The sequence below is a fragment of the Osmia bicornis genome, chromosome 1 (assembly GCF_907164935.1).
Source record: "Osmia bicornis bicornis chromosome 1, iOsmBic2.1, whole genome shotgun sequence".
In the NCBI taxonomy this organism is placed as follows: domain Eukaryota; kingdom Metazoa; phylum Arthropoda; class Insecta; order Hymenoptera; family Megachilidae; genus Osmia; species Osmia bicornis.
This window is the reverse complement of record NC_060216.1, coordinates 11,070,801-11,095,292: the sequence shown is the minus strand read 5'-3', so window position 1 is coordinate 11,095,292 and position 24,492 is coordinate 11,070,801. Positions and strand designations below refer to the sequence as shown.

Here is a 24,492-nt window from a genome sequence, read left to right as displayed (position 1 = left end):
TTCAGGCGATAAAGTGCTTTTCTTTACGAAACCACCATCAGTCGCACAAGCGCGGCCAATCAGGCGACAATGGCTCGTAAATTCGAGCCAATCAAGAGGGAAGCCGAGACGTGACCGCGGCAACGGTGCGATATTGCTTATGAATTATTTAAGCGGTCAGAATAACAATGTCCTTTCTCTCCTCCTTCGCTTCCTCCGCGTCCATCAGCTCCGCGATGTTTCTCTTTCTCCTAGCAAGTGTCTTCATTTTACACTCGGACGTTTCTTGAAACCTCGATCCATTTTACCCTACAAGTTCACGGTCGCGTTCACTCTCGTTCTCGTCCAGACAAAGAGCCGACGGGTTTAATTTATGAAAATCTCGTCGGATCTTCAGCAACGTCTTATCGGCTTACGTGTTTCCAATAACACCGGCAAGAAAGCCGAGGGACAAGAAAACGTACTATGCAATTACCTGGAAGGCTTCGACTTCGATAATCGACAACACCCTTTCGAGTTCCCAGAGCCGTCCTACCGGACCACCGGCTGATTCCAAAGTCCCTAACTACTTACTCCGTGGGAACGTGTACACACTGTTCGATTCCTGTTTCGATCATCGTGCCCCGACCGTAATGGAACGTTGCTCAAGAGTGTACTACCGCGAAATTGATTCGCTTGTTACCCACTTGCCGCCCATTTACCGTGTCATTTGTTTCTTGACTTTGTAAGTGACGCGGAAATTTCGGTGGAGGCTAAAGTTTCTGAGATAATTCGACCTGTAGCGATAATTACGGTTTCTTTTACTTTGGAACAAAAGAATTTCTTTTCGTAATTTCGAACAAAAAAGAGCCTCGCAATTGACTTTCTTCGGACAGAAACTTGATACAAGAAAAACACGTCAATTAAAAATCTAACTAAGAGGAAGTGACTTGCATAAATATACAAGGGCACAATTTCTGAGAGAAACTTTTTTATAACTTCCTGCACGTCATCGAGTAAAATAAATCAATTAATCAGCTTAAAAATGACACCCCGAGTAATGAAACTAATATATATTGTAACATGATTATAGCGATAATAACGATAATCAACGAGTAGACATAAATCAACAGGAATGAAGTCACACCTCGAAAATGCTACCATCTTTTTCTCCCGTCGATATCCATCTCATCCACGTTTCCATTTCGAAGGGATGAACGGGGCACATCGTCGGCAGAAGCAAAGAACTCGAGAACTCCCTTATCACGGGGCCACGGGACGATACTTGATTTATTATGAAACGAAGCCACGCTTCTGTTCTTCAGGCACCCCAGTGAGGGAGAGCCTTCCATCACGTGTCCGAGTACGATTCGAAAAACCTCTTCCTTTGAGTGACAGATTTCCCTCAACGAGTTTTTGAACGAGCCGGTAGACGAAAACACACCAGCTCTTTTTTTTTGTAGCCTGTCTCCCAGCCGTGGCACTCATGCGCAAAACGGGATAGATAAGACCCCACGTATTCCCAGGAGAGAGTGAGACCAGAGTGGGACAAAGAAACGAAAATAGAAGTACGTTCAATGATAGAGAGAGAGAGAGAGAGGAAGAAGAAGCTTCCTGTATGTACCGCAGCGGAGAGTGGAGTTTTACGCGTGTTTAATCTGGAAATGGATCGTTGGAGAATGTGGCTCTATGAGGCGGGTTGAAGGGACCGAGAGTTAGCGAAAAAAGGGATGCGAGCAGGAGGGTTGGAGGGTTGGAGGGTGGGAACAGTGTATGTGCCAGTCAGCGACGCGCTATCTGTCTCCTCGTTATCCTTTTTTCCACTTGTATCGTGAAAACTGACCAGACCCGGTCTCTCTAAGCACTTTTTACGCTATGCTTCCGTTGAATACACACCGGTGAAAAGAACAAAGTGATTTAATTGTTCCCTTTCATTTCATTTCTGACACAATTGCGTTGGTTATTTTCACGATGCTACACGCAAATCGTTCGTCGTCGAACACGAGGGGACATGCAATCCCTATAAAACGATGTAACTTGTTTCGTTTGATACGAATGTGTCGATATATCGCCGTTTATTCGATTACATTCCGCTACGATTTTCAATAATCGTTTGAAGCGAACGTGGTGTTTCAACCATGGAGTTGTTCAACGTGGAAACGTGGAATAATTGGGTTTTGTTAAGGACGAGATCTTGTAAAAAGTTGATGTACCTTTAAATTAGATTGAAATTAGAACTAAGCAACAGAAGTGACAAATAGAATTCAAATTTGTTTTTCAATATAAGTGTAGACATAGCAAGGGAAAAGAAAAAGAAGGGAATGTTCGAGGATAGTTGCAAGGGAAACACCCTACGGAGAGCTTTTAAGAACTCACGCGTGAAACTGAAACGTGGCACCACATTCCCTCGCGTCTGCTTTGAACGGACCAGCACACACGTCTTGAATTTTTCTCACGCAATTAATTTACCCTCTTTGTTTTCCCAAAGCCTTGTCAAAGTTTGACAAGCTGTCATTCTCAAAGAGCGATTGCAATATAATCTTTGCCCTAAAGTAAACCAACCAACAAAATTTCATTCCCTTGTGTTAGAAGCAAAAAGTTCAACAAAACGCACGACAGTTGCAGCAAATTTACTACGAAATGCTGAATATTTCCTGAATTCATCGTCAGTGGCATTTCTTTTGGTATTCCTCTTTTCTTTTTTTCGCCGCAAGTGAAGTTATCTACTTTGGCAGCAATTTTCTCGAAGCGTGTGACATAAATCGCGGGTGAAAAAGCTAATTTAGTGGATAAAATGTGGCCGCTCTTGAAATAAAGCCATGGGTCACGTCGATATATCGCGCTCGGCACACCGGGCCGCAGGCGGCTTATATATCATACTAATTATTTATATTTCATGCACCGCTAGAGCAGGTACCTGCTGCCTACAACATGTACGCGGTATTTTACACTCATGATACGTCGCCGCACACCATGTGCTGTGTGCAAACTCTATCCACGCATGGGCTGGTGACGTGCGTCATGAAAATATCGTCGAACTTCTGCTCATACGGATCACACGCGTTACTATTCCACTATCCGGTGGGCAGGTTAAATTTTAACGCGTCTGTCAGAAAGACTGGTCATTAATAACGGTTTACGGGCTCGCTTATCTAGCCGGTTAGATTATCGCTTATCTAACTTTACTTTCCATTTATGCGCTCAGTCTGACATAAAAATGAAAGACCGACCGATATTTCCACGTTTATTCGACGTTACGAGTCGTGACGACATTTTTCACGATCTAACGATTTGGTGGTTCATGTAACGTTTCAGCTATCGAACGATTTTTTTTTCAATTTAATATTCAAAACTGTGTGGAAAATATTGTTTGTACAATGCAAAGATTCTATTTTGATTCTATTTCCTATGAATTATTGCCAAAATTAGAGGTGTCAATAAAAGTCGTAATTTGTCCTAATTCATTTACCCTCAGCTGAAGTTTCACACCCTGTTTAAAATAAGTTAAAAAAGGACACGTTCTTTTCAACTATTATGTTTCAAAATTTAATTACTTCAAATCATCCGAGCATCAGAAGTTAAATTTGAAAAAAAAAGAAAAACAATTTCATTCGCGATTTCTTTGGATGATTCCGAAGTATCACAGTGGTAAAATGCATTCTCCGATAGATAGCTCGATGGAAAGCAAAAGTTTCGTCGTAAAATATTTAAGTCCCCGTCTCGATGTGATTTATAGGTAAGAGTAACTTTCCCGTCGGGTTTCCCATTTCGACTGTTCAACTGATAGTGACAGTTTACTCCTTGACGAGGAAAGGAATTGGACGGAAAAGTTGCTGTTGATGTTACGCGCTATTAAGGGGATCGTGTTTCCTCGATGCCGGAAATCGGAGGGAATGGCGTTAAGGTCTCCCAGGGAGGGTTCCCCGTTTTATTTTACGTCAGTTATCAGATACCTTCGAATATTTTCAGGAGTCTATTTTACGATCTCGAAACGTCTCCCTTCCGAGTGAATCGTAATTCGAACGAACCGAATTTATTGATCATTAATTCATCTATCTTTAATCCTCGAACGTTCAACCATTCGTAGAATATTTTTATTAAACCGTAATCAAATAGTTTTGCCTTCGAACGAATATAAAATATTTCCAGAATTTAGCGTGAATTTTTTGAGCATTATTATAATTATAATTTACAACGACAACCACCGTCAAAGTCGACGCGGATTAAAATTCCAATTTCGTGGTGCTCGTTACGAGTGAAACACGAGGAAAAATTCACACGGTCCGCGTAACACCCGATATTTGTAAATAAAAAGATAAATCACCCGGGAAATTCGGGCAACGGTGACGCGTGGGAAAAGATATCCTCGGAATATAAACTTATAAATGGTCATAAAACGCGACGCTGCTTGATTTAGTCGTACGTCCTTGGTATGCATCTTCAGCGCGGAAAAGAAAATGTTGCGGAGCGATATATATCCTGTCTGTTATATCTACGCGAGTTTCCACCATAAAAATGCCACGTACACTGTACAGATGAGAGGATGGCTACCGGTTTTGTTGGGTGCAGATCCAAACAGCGCGAGTTTCAAGTTGGATGTAAATGAGAGTTCTCAAACAAACTGATGCTTAACAATTTGAGTAAATCACGTGGTTGCGGTGATTTCGCTGTTGTAACTGTGCGCATGCATGCCAATTTTTCTGTAATTTCATTCCGCAACAGCGAGATACCAGCCGTTGTAGTTTTCACTTGTTTTCGCAGTGATTACAATACGACGCTCATACAATGTTAGTTGTTGAGTTTTAATTGTATGTCTTAAAGGGATATTCTGGAAGGTACCCTTAATTTTTCCCAACAATGATACTTTAAAAATTCTTTTCAATATATTATAATCATGGTGCTAGTCGTTGATAACTTTCATTTATATCAAACTAAACAAATTCACCTACGCTCGATTGAATAACAATAATAGATTCATCTTGAAAACACATCTGTACTCGCGCAGCAGCGGCGCAAGTTTTTCAGAAATTTTCTTTCGCAGCAAGAAGACAAAACAGACGGCTCGCGGAGGAAGAGCGGAAGAAGAAGAGAAAAGAGAAAAATGAAAACCACCACCTGCAAAGGGGGTGAGAAACGAGGAGAGGGCTTGAGAGCGAAACGGTAACATAGATAGAGACAGGAAAAAGTTTGAATTCGAGAAGAAGAAAAAATGCAAGTGAGAAAGCCTTTTGGATAGAAGGTGCGCATGCACGATGACGTTGATAGGTTGTGGAGAAAGGGGGGTGGCAGGTGGAGGGGGAGGGTGGTAAGGCAGACGGTTTGTATTTCAAATTTAAAAGCATTCGACAATGGACGCTTCTCGTATTGTTGACTCACTCGACGAAGGAGAGAGGAAAGAAGAAAGAAACGCGTAGAAGTGTACGACTGAGCGCAGAGAGAAGTGAAGTGAAGAGAAGAGAAGAGAAGAGAAGAGAAGAGGAGAAGAGGAGGAATGGCTGGAGGAAGAGAGGAGAGATTCAAGGGAGAGAAGAAGAATCAGGGGTGGCTGGAGTTTTGTAAAGGACTGCAGACAATTTCCGCAGGGCTTAGTGGCTTCAGGCTCTCCAAATAAATTATTCCGCGGATGAGCGACGCTGCTTATTTTTCACCATTTTCCGAGCCACCAGCAATGGGTGCTCGAAGTGTACGTGAAGCGTTTAAGAAGCATCGGTAACAAGAAACCCTACGACGAACACGTAAAACGACGTTTCCCGTTTATCGAGCGAAACACTCTCTATTCGAACTTCGACGGCTATAAAATTCTCAAACGTTTCTGGACAAAGTCCAGATTGTAAAATGGATTTTAAAATCAATTTCACGACGATATCGACTGGAATTCAACTTTTTCATGCTTCTTACAGCAGTGTTCTATAAAATGGTATTTTAAAGTGAAGATTTTCTATGACTTTAAGAGTCTACTAAGTTTCACGAACTTTCTATCATTCCATTTAATTTTTCACCCCCCTTAGAATTTTTTCTTCACACTTTCAACACGTATTTTCTAATTCAGAAATTATATAGATGTACGCAATGAAAAGTATGCAAGTATTAGAACTTTTAATTGGCATATTTATTTTTAATAAAAATGTGTTTCCATCATTCAGAAATAAAAATATTTTAAATCTTTTCTGCACCGTTCTCTCGGTTGCAAAAGCAGCATCATAGCTTTTACCATAGTAAAGAGAACAAATTGCAGCTTAAGACTTTGCCGAGGACACTGGACGAGTTAATTTCACGCTCACCAACGCAACGATATACGAGAGCCGGGGAATTGCACGTACTTGACGAGTAAAACTCGACGAAAACCGATCGAGAGCCCTTTTGACCGTAGGCACGCATATATACATCACCTATCGATCCCATTTTTTTTTCTCTTTGTTCTTTTTCGATGCTCTCTTTTGCAGCGATCGTTACGTGAAAAGTGAGTCAAAGGTGTTAAACCCTCATTCTTCTTCTCGGTAGTACCTACTCCATTTATTCGTGAAGCAAGAAAAAAGGAAGTGGCAGATCACGGATCTCCTTGTGAATTGTGTGTCGTCCCGAGAACCTCTGAAGTATTCGATTCAGAATATTCAGAAATGCGGGCCATGCTGACATTTTCAAAGAGCTTTGACAATTTCCCACCCTTTTCACGCCCTTAAATTTAACAAACCCTCTTTGTATTATTTCAAATCAATTTTCTCAACAATATTCAAGATTAACCAGTTAATCTTTCAAATTCTTCAATTTCAAAATATAATATAAATTTCAAATGGAAACAACTTCGCGCTAGGTATAGGGGAACACGGAAACGATATTAACAGGGACATACTTGAAAGGGTAGCTGGAAGGGAAGTAATTTAAATTCACCTTCATTAGTCGACACGTGCAGAATAATTCGCTGTTGGTTTACTTATCGCCGGTTGTGCTAAAGAACACTTCATCGCGCGACACTTTTTACACGGCATACGTGCAATGTAACGTAGCCAATAATCGCGTTCTGCGTCGGGTATCGCGAGACACGAAAAGAACATGACACATGACATTGTACGCGACACGACGAGAGGACAAGTTCATTCGTGACACCTACACGTGTTGTCACATTACTTCGTACACGTACAACGACGGGTGTATAAGCGTAACCACCCTTCCTCGAAATTCATTTCGGAGTTTACTAATCTAATTGCATACTGCAGAATAGGAAGAACGGGCAAAAGGGTAAATGATTCGATTGTAAATGATATTTCAGCGGTGTACCAAATAATAGAAAACGATAGAATTAGCGAAATTAATTTACAACTATTTAAAATTTCTTTCATATCATAAATGAAAATATTCCAAATAAATTATGCGAAATATGATCATGGTACCTGCAAAATGAAATAATGAAAAAATAAGTTATCAGGGAAAAGAAACGTTTGTTAATGAGCTATTTTTTCATTCTGCCCTGTTTCTCGTACAAATAGTTCATGAATTCAGCTATTGTTGATACGCGTGGCAAAATTGAACGGATGACAAATGAGGCTGCACCGTTGCGGCATACGTGATTCGTGGATTTTTTAATCAGAATCCAGGCCCGATGGCCATTCTGATCGAGCGTAGGCGGGTGCTTACGCGGCAGCTTGCGAAATCATTGTGTTCCCGGACAAATAGAGAGAATCAGTGTAGCTATCGATTCGCGAAATCGCTGTTGCGTGCTTTATCGCTGATTTTCGACAACATTAAATGTTCTTGTCGCCTGTCAATGACATGTGCACCCAACAGAAATATCCCCTTCGCCGTGTCTCTTCTTTTGCTACTATATGATAATTCACGAGGTAATTGTTCATATCAAATGTTCAGTCGCCATAATGGCTGCAAATGATATTCAATAATAAGGCAGGTCAAACGGAAGAAGAAACTTATACAATTTTACAAACTCAACATTAGATCCGTTGTTTAATTTAGAAAAATATTATTTTGAATATATAGATACTGTAAAGGTTGAAAATATTCTAACATACAAATCTTCTGTTTAATTGATTTATAGTTATATGAAATAAAGTAGTCTGTCCTAAAATCTTCTGTATATTGTACATTAAATAATTTTAGAATTCCAAAAGGCTGAACAAATATCCTTTCAGAAATAAACAGTTTTATTATTTCCAATTCAACGATACTCTCGACGCTATATTTCAATTTCAAACTTCATTTTGAAATACGAATAGCTTGATCTCGATTACCTATGTATATCCTTCGGTATCGTCGTCGAATACGTGAACATTTTATCATGTTCATAATTCAAAGTAAATAAGAAGAAACGAAGGAGGGAAGTATCCTCGAGCGAAATATAAAACGACTGAAAGTCAGCGAAGTAGGTAATCGTGAATTGTGTTTGCCTCGAGTCCCTTTTTATTCGACAAAAGCCGCGACAAATTTCATTCAACACGTATTTTTCCGATACGTTTCGAGACAGTAGCGAAGAAGCCGCGATGGAAGAGTTGTGACTTCCGGTCCGCGTCTCGATCCGCTTCTCCTCTCACGTTTTGTTTCGTTTATTTCCTGTCGCGCTGCTACACGACCCAAGGACCTCTTCAGAATTACACGAGAGCGTTCGTTAACGCGGACGGGAACGAACGATCCGCTAATTAATGTGACGAAGCTTGCCGCGCTTCTTCGCTTTCTGTCTCATCTTGAAAGTATATGATTCGAAGCAGATGATTGAAAAGAGGACACAGAAAATGTAAACAGCGGGTAGTTGTACAGAGAAACGCTTCTTTTGCAATTCACTAGACGTAACTTAGAACATCGTTACTTTCGAAAATAACATAATTTACCCTTAAATATCTTGAACATGAACTCGCCCTATTTGATTATTACACCTCAACATTTACCACGATCTACGTAACATAGTCGCAAGAAGGGAAAAAATAGCTGTAAGGAGATAAACAGGAAGAAGGGAGAAGAGATAGGTTGGAGGGCTTAATAGGACGCGGCAGATTGCGCGCGCGCGTCGCTATCTCTTTCCTTGTGTGCTATCGAGGAGGTGTTAGACTGCGGGCGTAGCGTGCTCGCAATTTGCATTAGGCGAGCGAATTACGCGAAATTTATGTGAGTCTGGATATACCCATGGCAACGCTGCTGCTACGGTTAATACGTATTCAGAGTACTTACGGAAGCGGCCGCACAGTCGTCGTACTTATGGTTCCGTGGACAGCTAATGTCCGCAACTATTTCTCTCTGTCCGCCCGCTGCTATCCACTGTTATCCGCCGCTACCTTACGATATTATTCCCACCGTATTGTCTCCTCGAGAGCGAGGCGCGACAGCAACGAATTTGCCAAACCGTACCACGTCCCGGCGCGGACGATTAATCACTGGCGAAAGCATCGTTCCGGTCAATGCGAGGACCAAACGATGCGATTCGGCTGGATTCGTCAGCGTTCGTAATTGTCTAAGCACGCGTGAAACGACCGACCGAAAGTTTCGTCGTTGAAATCGTTGCCTTTCGTGACCACGAATGTTTACACCCGTCTCGTTACAACGAGAGACTACTTCGTACTGAAGAAGGCTCGCTTACCTACACGAGAAACGAAACATTTGTTTACCCCCTCTCCTTTTCGTTTAAATCTCTTATATGTACAAATAAATTTAACATAATTACTTTATTTAGTGCTTATTGTTTCTTGATTTAATCGTTTAATTTTTGTACTTTTTGATATTAATTAAATACTCATGGTACTCCAAACCGTTTATCTTTTTGATTTTCTTTCCTTACTTTTTTTATTTCGGTTACTGCTGACCACCAGGGCAGCGATCATGTTAAGATACGTTAATGATAATTAGGGGTTGATTAAACGAATGTACATGTACAACACGATCGCTAATTAAATGGCCAGTAGTATACCAAATAATGAATGTGATTCACGTTTCTAAAATTTTCCTCTTTTGTCATCGATATTTTGTTATCACACATCAGCCAAGATTTTCTTACCGTACGTTATGTTCCGGTATCCTCGAACGCAACTCCAATAACCAATCAATTTCTTGCGCTAGCAGGTCGAGACAAATATCGAACGCAGGAATCCAGACACTGGCAATATTTATCTATCAGCATGATCAATTAACCGAGACCGCGGTGTATCAATTATCTCGATCAGGAACTCCGCGACAGTTAATTGCTCTCGCGACACACATTTGATTGCGAGAATCGTGCGAACCGATTTTTCTCGTCCAGCTGTCTTCGTGCGGCAGACAATCGATACATCTTTCTTCGTTCGACTCTCGCCTGTCAGCTCTCTCGTGCCGCGTCTCATTAACTTTTTTCTGCTTGTCACTGTTTCAACGTGCCTCTCACGGCTCCGCGAATGGATATCGCCGACCTTAAGTGGTCGTTACGTACGGCGAACTAACGATCCCCTAATTAGTGCGTAACAGGACGCCGCCACCAAGACGTGCCCGCTTTCCAACAACCTACCCGCGTTCGATAAGTATCTCGCGTTGCAGCAACGTGCAAAGGCAGTTTGGACAACGGCGAGGTGATTACACGTTGCTGGGAAACGATAAAACGATGGTGCGAGCGAAAATGCTCGAGGCCTACCGACGGAAACGCGAATTTTCATCGTTCGCGAGTTTCAAATTACGAGCACTATTTGATCATTTCGATAAAGATACAGGAGAATTATTTTTCAGTAGGACAAATCATAAATTTTTTTAGTTATAATTTGGAGTACTTACTTTCTTGCCGTCTAACTCGTGATTACCCTGTGCCAGCACTTTGTCCACACTCGCGGGATCTGCGAACGTGATGAATCCAAAGCCCCTGTAACAAAAATAATTTTATGTTAGTTTTATAAAATGTAAAAATATACTTGAAACAATATAATATTTCAAGATCATTTCGGCAAGATTTAGTCAGAAATACTTGACCTTTACAAACAGGAATTAATATAATACTTTATTCAGTAAATCAATTGGTATTAATAAAAATTAACAAACAATTCCACGTATTACCAATCCTTCTCTGTTTTCATAGAATGATAACAAGGATTACATGGCACCCATCCCACCGAAAGTTCACCCTCAACAGGATTAACAGCAGGCTGCCACGTAGTCGGCCGCTAGAATGCCGGACAAAAGTCACGACATCGCATTCACGGAATTATTTCGTTCCATGCAGTAGCTCTTTTTCCGAACCGGCTACCATGACAAACACGAGGCGAACATATAACACCGGACAGAGTTTAAGGCAAGCGGAGGGCGAAGTCGGCCGTCGAGTGAAACAAATATCGGTCTGCGTCCGGTGCCATAAATTTCACGCGGGACACCGTGTACATACAGATATATTAAAAGATAGTTTGCCGAGGAGAGCGTAGCAACAGCGAGGATGGAACGGGTGGGCTGAAGAGGGTGGGCTGGCCAATCTAGGGTGGCCCGAGGAGGGTCGGAGGAACTGTGCCGGGTGCAGCCGTGTTACGATAGCGTGGCGAGGACCGGACGCAAAGCGGGTTGCATTTTTCATGCAGGCTCTCGGTGTGCAGTTATTGAAAATATTTACATGTTATTTACGAGGCATACATGCTTCAGGAAACCAAACGCGCCAATTCCTCCGACGGGTCTCTCTTCATTTCACCTCCGTTACGTGAGTTTCCTTCGCTTTTTCTCGAGAACGCTCTAGATTGCACAATTTTTCGAAACGCTTCGCGCTTTTCTTTCCCTCGAACACGCGTGTGAATTGAATTTTTTATAGACTCCAGGCTGTTTGTTCATCCCCCGTTCACGACTCGATCGTTTCTCCAACATCGAACCGCACGACTTCCATTCGTGTATCAGGTTCGAACACGCGACACGAGAATCTACGAGGACGAGCTACGACCGGAATACGAACGGAGGAAGCGTTAGCTCGCTGAAATCGGTGTCGCGTGAACTTTGCCCATTTTTGTCCCTCGTTCGGGGGAATTTACGAGCCACGGGACACAGTATCATGGATTGCCGAAATTGGCAGATTCTCCGGTTTGTTTGCGGAATCGAATGTCACGCTCAAGCTGCTCGACCGCGCAACCTGATTTACGCGGATCGTTCGGGAAAGGCGATTCACGTTTGGAACTGAATTTCTTGGCTTTCATTGTACAATTGTTTAAATATAAATTTAGACGAAATGAAGCTGTACGTTATATAAAAATTTTGATGCAAGAGTATGGTTTTTAATCCTTATTAACAATAATATTTTCTTGTCATCTATTACAGTTATGATATGAAATATTTGCTTTTGATAATAATGATTTACGCTACGAATTCATAATAAATTTAACTCATAATTGAGATATCTTCTTACTTATTGTACGGGTATCGTTTATCATTTTGAGAAATCTTTGTTTCGGATTGAAATGCACTAACGAATCTGTCAGACCAAAGAGATTGCTTAAGCAAGCATTGTTCCATCAAAATTTTCGTATGTGTGCATCGTAGTCGAACCGGCTTTCATATTCAAGCGTTTACTTAGATTCATACTGTGCACACATATATCTCAACTGTTCAGCTGGTTACGTGACAGTTTCATAGCTTCCATAGATCCCTCCTTATAATAACAATACGCCCCCATATACATGTCTCTACTCAAGCAATAAATCTATTAGCCGTGATAAAGTGAGAGTAACTGGGAACAGTTGAATTTACACCAGCTAACTAAATCAGCTTACAATTACAAATTTTCACCACGTATGTTATGCCAGGCACAAATCTGTGTAAATGCAATCTCGCAACTACGTAAATACCGATTAAAACAGAATGTAATATCGTAACTATTCAAAGGGTTGTAAATAGTTATACAGTAGAGCTGTACATTTCGCACATCATTATTTACAGTCGTGAAATAGCAATTTCAAGTTTCGATTGTTTGGAAAAGGTATTCTTAATTGAATACCGATTGAATTACTCATCCATTGCTGGAAGTTTAATTTTTTTTTTTCAAATTTATTTTAATACCTCGACTGCTGCGTTAAAAATAACAGAGAAGATTTGCGAGAAATAGAAACGTGAAATAAAAATTGTGAAACGGAGTATTAATGTTTGAAACGGAATAAATCCATCTACGTTTCCGATTTTGCTGACGATCTATCCGCGTATGGTTACGTTGCTCTGGTTCGCGTACGTGGATGCAGAATTTTGAAAATTCTCGCTCGACCGCGACCAGCGTCGAAACAACAATCGTGGCAAACGAACGGCGGCTGAGTTGGCAGTGGTCCAATCAACATTAAAACACCAAACAGAGCGATACCGAATACCGTGAGAAACATCGACGGTCCTCCATGTCCATGCATTTACAAACGTTTCTACTAGCTATTCTTGCACGTTTTATCACGCGGTGTTTATGACGTTATATACGAAATGGAATCACAAGCGTAGTGCTCGCGATATATTTATCGATCATGTAATTTCACACAGGTTGCATCTGTTTCTCGTTGAATTCTAAAGTGACAATATGCAGCGCAATACCTTTCGATGCTTTACAACAGCCCTGAAGTGGACGCGTAAAGGATTCAATACCTTTTGAATTTTACCGAGATTTAACTTCCTCTGTGATTCGTTGCCAATGATAAAATTTATCTCACAATATTTTAGAACGAATTATTCAAATTTGTAAATCTGTAAATATTTTGTAAAATTTCTTATAAAGCATTGGTTCATTTGGTTGAATAGTTGCATGCTAAAATTTTTGCGAATGCACATTATCGCTGCTGAAAAACCAACGATCCATTTATCATGGTATTTGCTCGACAATAATCCTGTCGGAACCATCATCGAGAAATATGTACATAGACTTCGAAATTGATCGTTTAGTTATCTCTCCTTGCCAAGTCACCTACGACAGTTACCTTTTCCGGGGCAAGAAAAAGTCGAGATTTCCCTGAATGACGAGGATAAAGGAGAGGCGTAGATTCATGGTTTCGAGTATCGTGGCCCGCCACTTGTCACTCGACCATTGTACGTGAATAATCTATAAAAAGGCTGAGTAGAAGGATGGCGGCTGACGTGTCCCTTGTCTACTTGAGCACGGCTTCTACTTTAGCCAGCAGCCTCTTCGCCTTAACCGTCCTTCTCTGCGCTCGCCTTCCTCTCTCTTTGCCGAGGCGAACCAACTACGGAAGAGTGTCACGCCGGGCTGACGTGGTGCATTTGTTTGTCACACCCTCTCCACCCTGTGGAAAAGAGCTCTCGCCTTGTAAGGCCAGCCGAGATGGATGGGGCGAAAGCGAATCCGCGGTGAAATCAGGTGAAGCCGCGTTTATTTGAACGGTAACGTTACGTCGGCCGACGCGATGATTGAACGATTCGACGAACAGAATGAAACTCGCTATATCGTCGATGATGGAATTACCCTGGTAACGTACTTGGTGGTTTCAGAATCACGAGAAGCGGCGAAGAGTTACTTCGGGACTTAATAGAGATAATCTGTAAAGGATTTATGGATTATCCATCGGATGATCCTATTATTATAGGATTCATAAGGATGATCTACGGGAAACTAGATTTCCATCGTCATTGAATGTTGCGTTCGATTGGAAGGAACAGAGTCATTGACAATAGAAATATTTCTCATTGGTAATACGTAATTGACAGATGACGAAGTGTTTGAAAATCGATGAAGTGTTTTAATTCGATCGTTTTTCAGCTGGCAGCCGACTGAGCTTTCCGATCTTCGCTGTAGGAATTATGAACGATAAGTACAGCGTACTATGATGGAAGGATAACGTCATAATAAATCTGGAGAGTAATCTTTACGCCGAGATAATGAGATTTTTTATCACCTTTAGGCGAATGGAGTCTTTGTCAGAGATAACGAGCTCTGAAGCGACAGGAGAAATTATAGGCTAAGGAAAGGAATTTTACTTTAAGTTCACTAAATGTGAATAGAAAGAACCTTCGTCTTCTGCGAGGCCACGGTTCCGTGAACACCTTTTAATCTTTAAGTACTCATTCCTGAGTTTGATGCAGGGATTATTAATACAAAAAGCTGCGTTCATTTTCTTCCAGCTTCCCTTTCCGTTTACTCTGTTACTTTTACTCTTCTGATAATCCTTGTACAGATAAATCAGAATCTCTTCATCGCAATGGTACTTTGCTATTTCTAAAATCGAACAAACGATATCAAAGAAATTTCATCGTTCATTCGAAACAATCAAACAACAGGAATAAATAATGAATTCATTACCGGTGTCGTACGATGTTTCATTAAATACCACTTCTCGACGAAGCCCAGTCAGTTAATTAAAAAATCAATCAGCAGCGATCGTAATTTACTCGCTCCACATGATGTTATGATAGACAGAATGAAATAATTGAATGAAGAAGGGGAAATAATGAAAAGCAACCGTATGACAGAAATCGTGCGCTATCGTACCATGGCGAAAGGCAATGGTAGAGTCTCGCACGGCGCGGCGTTGGAATTTACCGCAACGAAGGGATATAGGGTATATCATGCAGGTTGCGAGCGAGTACGAGTGGATCGCTGGCTGTGGAGCAAGGGAAAGGGTACCAGTGTATTAGGTGTATTTATGTAGGCGGTCTCATTGCGCGCGAAGTTACTGTAAGTACCAGCAGTTACTTAACTCGACAGTTTCTGCTATTGCAGTAACCGTGGCGGTAGCAACAACGACGGGTGGCAGCCATATACCTACTCGAGGAGCGCTGCCTTCCTTGTCTTGGAACTGAAGCTAGTTATGGATCTGGCTAAGGGTAGGAGTAACTCCGCGTAGCTTCTACAGGCACGATTCAAGAAACCATCTCCTTTTCCACTTCCCAACCCCCCCGAGCTAACCCTTGTTACGCCTTGGCCGGTTGATTCGTTGCTCAACTATATGGTAACTGCTCTTTAACCAACCGCCTTAATCCGCTTTTCTCTCTCCGAGGCGAAGACAATCACCCTCCTGAAGAAACGAGTCCTTCGATCTTCCGTCTTTCGACTGAACCTCTCCGTTTCTCTTCGTTCTTCCTACCATAGCCTTTCTTCTTCGATTTCCCGTCGGATTTCCTCGCCCCCATAAACTCCTTATTTCGACGTCTACTGGATATTTAATCGCTGACAAGTGATCGTGAATTGATGTATGCTTTCTTACGAATTATTGCTTTAGGGTGAAGAATGGTGCTTTGTAGAATGACTCGAACGATAGTTATACTATTTAATGAAAAATGTTTGTTCAAACAATTTTGTACTATTTCTTATAAAATTTTTTAAATCCTGGCTCTATCTTATAAAAAAAAAGAGGAGTTTTGAAAAAGTCAAAATTTTCACCTTTTCTAAATAATAAAAAACAGAATGAAAATCTCTCAATTGGAATAAAAATAAAAGGGTTGACCAATAAAACATCTGAGAAGTGGATAGCTAACACGAAGGCCGTTATCAACAATAGCAATTCGGCAACGACGATAAAACGCATACTAGACAGGCTCGCATGCAGATAACCGGGAAACGTAAAAACGTAAGCTGGTTAGGGGCAATACAGTCGCTATTATCAGGCCGGCATTTTGAATCGAATTACAAGAAACCGCGAGAGCGCGTAATAACGGACCGACTCAGCGTCGAGCAGCACGAGCTTTTATACACCCTTTCTACGTTCTCTCCCCCGATTCCACCCCATTCCTCGTTCCCGTTCTCCTCGCCCTCTCTCTGTCTAGCTCGCCTTAATGACCGGCTGAATATTTATAAAGTCGACATCGTCTAGGTGGTCGGTAGCAAGGCCGTGAAAGCTACCGCGTCCCATGGAGTTTCATTGTAATTGCCCTGTTCTTCTTGACTTTTCCTTGAAACGGGATCCCGTTGAATTGCATTATGCAAATCGCAATCTCTCTAAGTCACCTCGTCCGTCCGCTGCAGGCGGCCCGTGCGACGAGTGGCAGGAACGGGGCAGGGAGAAGAAAGAAAGGAATGGCCAGATCGAGGAGGAAAAACGAGAGGAAAATCTGGACGATCCGTTCCACTGGATTCGCGATACCGTGCTACGTCTACGTGGCTGATTCGACGGTCTAACGACAAAATTATGGTCCGCATGCATAATCGAGTTGCGTTCGCGAGATTCCAATTTTCTCTCTCGCCACTTCGTAATTAAGCTCGCCGGTTGGAAAGAAACCAAGGAAAGTTGGTTTTTCTTTTTCTTTTTTTGCGCGCACGGGGAGGGGGGAAATCGTTTAAAACTACGACGAATTGTTAGAGGTTTGCTCGAAGCGCGCGAAACGAGCCGGTGCTTAACATTACCGGGAAACTGTTTAAAGTGTTCTTAGAGATTGTATCGTATATAGTTTCGCAAGAAGCGGTTTAAGACGCTCGGCTCAACGAGCTGAATTTTAGCCAGCCTGGTTTCATTAGACTTAGAGTGCTTTTTCGTATAGCGTGTTTGTACATTCAATTTGCAACTAGTATGAACGGCTTTATGCGGAATTAGTGAAAGCTCTTGTACCTGGAAAATTGTTAACGAGAATGGGAAGTAAAGAAGCGTTTATGGAAATTGATCCATTAAATACAGTGTAATGCTATGTTATATAGAACCAATTTTCTGTAAGATAATTATACCTTGCTATGAAACATTTAAGCTTTGATTGTCCCCTTCACAAACTTACGACAAAATGGCTAAGCTGTTGATTCAAAGGGTAAATTACACAAATAGAAATAATGTAATAGTTTCAAATATGAAAAATGACACGTGGGTTATATTAGCTATCTGGTTTACTTGATAAATTGTGGAAAAATTTTCAGTCTTTTCTTTCTTCTTTAGTGGAGAAGGATGAGACGGAAGGGCAGAAAATGAAGTTAGCAGGATGGGAAGAAACGAAAGCGAAAATTTGTAGCATTCGCTCGGAATGATGAGCGTACGTAATTTTCTAATTTTATTACATTTTTAACTCGTGACAACTTTTTCTTGCCGCTGGCAGTGCCAGGACGAGGGGTGCACGCAGAATAGCAGAGGGAAGGATATGAATATTCATCGGGCATTTAGGCCGCGACGTAACTCAATTAGCGGCGGAATAATTGTCCGCTGTCCGACACAGAGTACAGAACGAGCTGCTACGAGGAGAAATCCGGTCCACTCTCTATCTGATTTGCCAGCAAACTTCTTGAGCTGGCGAATCTCAAATATGATTTAGGAAAAACTCGTCCGGTAAAGTTGCGAAGCACGCACCTCCTATTATCAAATATCTCGTTCACCAAAAAGAGATAATTTCCAGGAATAAACGGAGCATGAATGATGCTCTAATTTTTACTTTTTCTAATATTGAATAATTATTTTATTTTTACTTTAATTAATATGCATTAATAGTCGGAGGCAAAACTGAATTAATGAAATCATTTAAAAGATTATTATTTATCTACATATGTATGTGTATATAGTAAAACAGAGTAACAAAAAAGGTCAACCTTTAATCAAAATTATTATCCTAATAAATCATCATATTTTATAATACATACATAAGGTTCATCGAATCGAGAGATTCAATTACTCCACTTTTCCTAATTACTGTTCTAGTTTGTAGATAATAACAATGAAACGTCATTCGAACGACCCAGAATTTTATCGAACAAATCTCGGAAAATATGATATCACGCGTCACTCTTCTCTTTCAACACTCGACTCCCGATAAATAATTAATGCCGGGGGGCAGGGCATTACAGCAATACATCGTGATAGGGGTGGAAAATTAATTTCATTCCCGGATTGTCACGCACACACAACCAGAGTCCAGTCGATCCCTTTTAAGTCGTGTCCGTCCCGCTATGCTGGAATTCGTTAATATTCATAGCTGCGGGGAATACTCGAGTCGGATAACGCTTATCTCGCCACTGAAATAACTCGATAGCCGCGTGATCCTGACTCGGCTCTTTCTCCCATCCTCGCTTCGATATTTTCTTTCTTTGACGCGCGCACTCGACGCGATGTTTTTATCTGTCCCTTTGCAAAGACACGACTGACTGAAATTTTTTAGGTCACCTCTGAATTTCCATTTGTCGAAACGTTTTCTCTCTGTGCTTTGTTAGTAACAAAATTTGACGAACGCTCGTCGAATTCGAACATGTTCGATTCCGGTATACACACTTTGTCCAAATTTCAATATGACCGCCCTTTCTACATTTTTTATTGACTTTCCATTTTGTGACGAACACGAAGATAGATGTATTGGCAACGTTTGATAAAAATTTCAATCCATAGTATTCTATCAATAATAACTCTGTCAAAAGGAACAGTACGTTTCCATGTTGAATAAAATATAAATTGTAAAATTCTCAACTATTTTTTTCAATTTTTCTATGACAGAAATCGAGCTCCTTTGTAGCCGAATATACTGAAAAATCACAAAGATAGTTGTCAACCTAATACAATCACAGGAGTTCATCATAGAGTTACAAGTGGAATAATGGGTTAACCCTCCATCTGTCTGCAAAACCAACAGCAAAATATTCCACATCAGTTCAGAAATCGTGTAGTCAGAGGATTGCAAGATTCCTGGAATCCGGGCGAATACCGAGGATATCGTGAGACACGTAAAGAGCTAGGGGCAGAGAAAAAACTGCTGGATGACCACCTGTTGATGCGCTCCTGAATATTCGCCGTGCGTCTTGCCGAGTGATTATTGTAAATTTTTGGTACGTCCCCGGCTAAACGGTTTACAGTTCCCGTCCCGCGTTGAAAACGCGGCTAAAAAGTGATACACGCGTAGATTTACACTGGCGTTATGAGAAAATGATGATTGTCAGAAGACGGTGTCGGTTCTAACTTCCATACCGAGGAGGATCGCAATTTGATTCTCGAACACGGATGCTCGAGTGGAAGCGAAGGATTGAGAACGTTCCCAGGAGTATGGTCGAGTGGACGGATCGTTCTATCTATCTTGCCTTGCCTTTCTTTCCCCCTCTGACTCTTCTGGCTGCGACGCCCTCTTCAAGTCTCGAGCAGACACGAAGTAGCCACTCGCTCGATTCCGCCCCGCTTCGAATTCAGTCACCCTCCTGATGCCAACACTTTGATCTCTGACTTCTCTCGTGAGAAACGTGCCTCGCTGTGACGAATCTCTCTCGGCTACTCTTTTCGGTCTCGTTTTTTCTCCCCCGATACTGATTAGCAGCATTTGAACACTTCGATAAAAGGAATTTGAATCTGTTGACTTCCATAGATCCTGCAACGGATGATCGCATCCTTAATTGGAGATCTTGGACGATTCTCCTTGTTCTATTCGAAGCTCCCGACTGTACGGTAAAACTACCGACTGAAACTACCCCCTGACGGTAAAAAGAATTGATAATGGGAGACGAAACGAAGAGGAGCTCGAAGAATCGTGGCGACGCTGAAGAAGAAGGCGAAAGGGCAGACGAGACGCGTAAGAGACAGGGCGAAAGTAGAAGAAAAAAAGGAGGTGGAAAAGGAGAAGAGGTTGCAGGACGGTGCAAGAGAATCACTTGACGCAAGAGAGCGAGACGTCGGGTGCTTGCATCCAGGGAAATGGAAGGGTAGGCTCTGGCTTCCGCCTGTCTGTTGCCATAGCGACCTCGGCCGCCCTTTAGCCGAGCAAAAGGGCCAGAGGCGGTAAATCTCTTGTACGTACAATAATCCTGCGTTGCTGCGGCTTGCCATTTTGCAATCCAACTTTGCATTCCGCCATTCCTTTCTTCCGTGTTCGACACCCTTCTTCCCTGATACCGTAACACTTCCGCCTTCAGGAAGTCGATCGCGTAAACGCATGGATGTAACGCGTTGCTTTTTCTAAAGCAAATTTATTTTGTAAAATAAAAATTTAATGTAAGATTTTCTGGTATTCTATATCCGAGGCTAAAAATCAAATTCCATGTTCTAATCTTCAAATTTTATATCCATCCTGAAAGTTTTATTGCATCACCAGTAAAATCATCAGAACCTTACGCAAAACCGAATGAACCGTCTGAATCTACTTCCTCAATCCGCCATCTTAATTCACGAAACATTTAGGCGCTCCCTTTCACCGACGGCCGAATACGTTCCAGTTTCCGGCGGTAGAAGCGATTCGGAAACGAGGCATCGGCACGAGGCTCGTCCACGAACGGGGGCAACCCAATTCCCCGGGGGGCGGGCCTAACACGAGGGGGAGTCTCAGTGTTCCAACACTTATGCGACTAGTGAAATTCGTCCGAGCGGCCTCGCCGTTCACCCTCCGGATGGCCGGAATGCAATTTTCAGATTCTCGAACGCGCAAGTGCTCCACGTCCGCTTCACAGGGCGGGCCGCTTGTATAAATGCTCTCGCATAGATTCGGATAAGGACCGCGCATTCTGTCACCGGAAATGGGGGATGCCGGAACCATAGCAAACTCTCGCGAGAGCTACGAGCTGCATTAGCGCATACTTGGAAGCGTAACACCCTCTTCCTTCGCTACATTCTAAGACGCCATCTCCGTTTCTTCCTTCAAAGGGCGATAAATATCGCTGCAACAATTTTCATTGTTTTATCTGACCTTCGTCCCCATGCTTATATGCTAATTTTCAGTAAACTTTAAGCTTTGTATTGATACAGTATAAGCTCTCTTTTGTGATACATTTATGTCATCAAATCCTGCTAGACTTTATACGTTTTGAAATCGGTTATTATTTGCTGTGACTGACAACCAGCACATCCAGTGGATTACATCGCGCTGTTTTTATACAAATTGCTTTAATTCTGTCCGATTACAAAGGGGTTTGTTTCGTGTCAAAATACGTGTACCGAGCTGTTAAATTGTGTAATGAAAATGGTGTTAAGTGAAATCGTCTTTTTCATTTTTTAACCGTCATGTTTATTGCAGTATTGATCGAACAGTGGGGCAATTTTTGAATTATTTTTCATTGTTTTATTTACCCGGCCGGTTTCAATGAAACATTACGCAAGTAATTTAAAATTCCATAGCGTTAGCGGTATTAATATTTATACGATTTTTAAAATATTTATAATAAAATTAAAATGGATTGTGTTTTAATAATTCAAATATTTATTCATATTTTAACCGATGTAAATTCATTCTTGCTTCGTCTCTAATTTCTCTACAGCGATATAAAATATAAAAGTGTTAATAATTTTTTATAAATCTCAATATTTCGTTGTGATTTTGAAGGATGCAAAAAATATGTTATAAAAATTTATAAAGGAACTTGATGAGAAAAGTGTTCATAATGTGGTGACGTTTATAAGGCTCTGGTGTGTCATAAGGGCCGACGGAAGTTTCAGTCGATTTGAAAAAAATGAGCTTTTCATTTCTCTTCGCATAGTGGACGATATTCATAAACTGAGGATAACGGTCGCACATATACCCCGAGCCCTCGTTTCTGGAAACGCGATAACAGTGTAGCGATGTGCAAAAAAGGTTGCCATAAAGCGAACCGCACGCAGGAAAGAAAAGCTAATGTTATTTCTTTTGGCTCGATGACTCCGGTTATTTCCTTATCTTGCCGCACATCGTTTCCTCGTGAAGCATATCTGAATATTTCGCGTCTCGAGTGTTGATACGCAACGATAAACATAATAATATCGCTTCCGTCTTTTGATATCGTTGCTGAGCACAGTTTATTAAAACTCCTTTGTATGCGCACTACGAAAAAACCGTATGACATAGTACCCGCGTTTTAGTTCTGTGTGACAACATAATATTTTTCAGCGTATAAAATTTTATAGGAATACCTTCAAAATTTAATGTAACCCTTTCTTTGCCATCTTCTTGCAGCAGTGTGAACATAAATACAGAATAAGCAAGAAATCTGAATGATAAGATAATATTATGAAATGATTTTTAAAGATTTAATATGAAATAGGCTTTTCTTTTCTATTGAGATTTTTTGTCAAAAAAAGAAAAATAGATTTCGTAATAGATTCCAAAATTTACCTCGCATTTACGAATATTTAATAAAAGAAAGAAAGTATCGAGGGGAAACAAGAAATAGGTTACGAAGAGAGGGTAGAACTTGATATTCCGCAGAATTTCATCGGAAATGGATGATGTAAAAAATCGAATCGAACCACGGCACACTCATATATCGAAGTAAACTTTTCCTGCCTCGGGCATCCAGGATGCACTCTGTACACGCAGCATCCTTTTAAGAGGAAAACATTCGCGCGACACGTGAAAATAACGTGACGCGACTGTCACCGACACGTGTGTGTTTCCATCCCGCTCGATCGCCGCGTATCTTCGGAAATAAACAAAATACCATTTTCTCTCGTTTTCTAGTTTGAAACAATTTTGTTAGCACGCGGCGTTGATTTATGTCACCCACTTTCAATTGCATAAAATGCATCACTGTTTTCATTGTTCAAGCTCGAAAAACGCAAACATGTTGACAAATTTCAATGAAAATTCATTTATTTATCAATTATTTCTATTACTACTAATATTGTTTAAAATTTTCTTTTAATTATTTAATTATATTAATTTCATAGTGCAAATCATCAGTGCCTTTTATGGCAGTCAGTGTGTTAATTCCAGCGGGAAGTGGTAACAAGATGTTGATCAATCTCGTTGCAAGTAGTAATAGTGCATTATTAATCAGCCCTGTAGAAAGTAGTAGCAGTTTATATGTGATAAATCTCACAGCAAGTAGTAATAGCGAGACATTGATCAGCCCTGCGGCAAGTAGTAACAGTGCCTTGTTAATCAACCCCGTGGCAAGTAGAATCAGTACGTTATTGGTTAGCCGTGTGGCAAGTAGTAAGAGCGTGTTATTAATCAGCCTCGGCGATCGTACCGCAAGCGGTAACAATTCCGTTAATTTGCTTCTTAAATCAAACCCTTCATTATAATTATAAACAATTAATTATAAAGAATAAAATAATTAACACACTATTTAAATATATTTTTCAATTATAAATAAGTAACTATTTATACAAAGATGTGATCATGATAAATTCCATATGAATATTCAAATTTCTCAAATACTCAAATTTCCATATGAATATTCTAGCAGTTCTCGGGTATTCGGTATTAAAATAAAAAGTAGAAGGAAGTGCAGTGTCGCACAGCGATTCTCTGTTAGAGAACCGTAATCAAGGTTTCCTGGTTGAACGCGATAAGCATTCGCTAACTTAATGGGTCTCTTTGAGTCACTTTTTAATTAAGATCCTTAAACGTCTCAATTTCTTTCTTCGTCTGTTCCCTGTCTTTTTCTTTCTCTCTTTTACTCCTGCACGTAACCGCGATTCTTTCTTCTCTCTCTTTCACGATTAAATTGCGCTGTTCCTCGAGCGAACCATAACCAAGATTCGCAGGAATAAAAGCTGCAAGACTCCGAGTTACGACCCTCAGCGGATATTTCGAGTCATTTTTTAATTACGACCACAAAACGCTGGGATTCTTCAGCTCCTCTCTCGCGCGACCCAACTGGATTACGCTTGTTTTCGGCGCGTACTCGCGACTGAGAGAGGAAAGCATACGAGGAATCACGAGTACGACGCGGTACCCGCGATACCAGCCGCGACACAAAGCACTCTATTTGCATTTTATTGTTTAATATAAGTTTATACCAGCTGCAGAGAACCAGGATCGCGTTACAGCGTA

The 24,492-nt window shown here is 41.1% G+C and overlaps 1 protein-coding gene across 6 annotated transcripts in view; it reads right to left on the bottom strand.

Moving 5' to 3' along the window:
- The window catches only part of LOC114871951 (RNA-binding protein Musashi homolog Rbp6), a 616,561-nt gene that overhangs the window by 239,159 nt on the left and 352,910 nt on the right, over positions 1 to 24,492 (bottom strand). For all 6 annotated transcript variants that reach the window (XM_029178578.2, XM_029178581.2, XM_029178585.2 and 3 more), the window contains one exon: positions 10,693 to 10,777. In XM_029178578.2, coding sequence (XP_029034411.1) covers positions 10,693 to 10,777 — 85 coding nt within the window. The remainder of the gene's footprint in view (positions 1 to 10,692; positions 10,778 to 24,492) is intronic.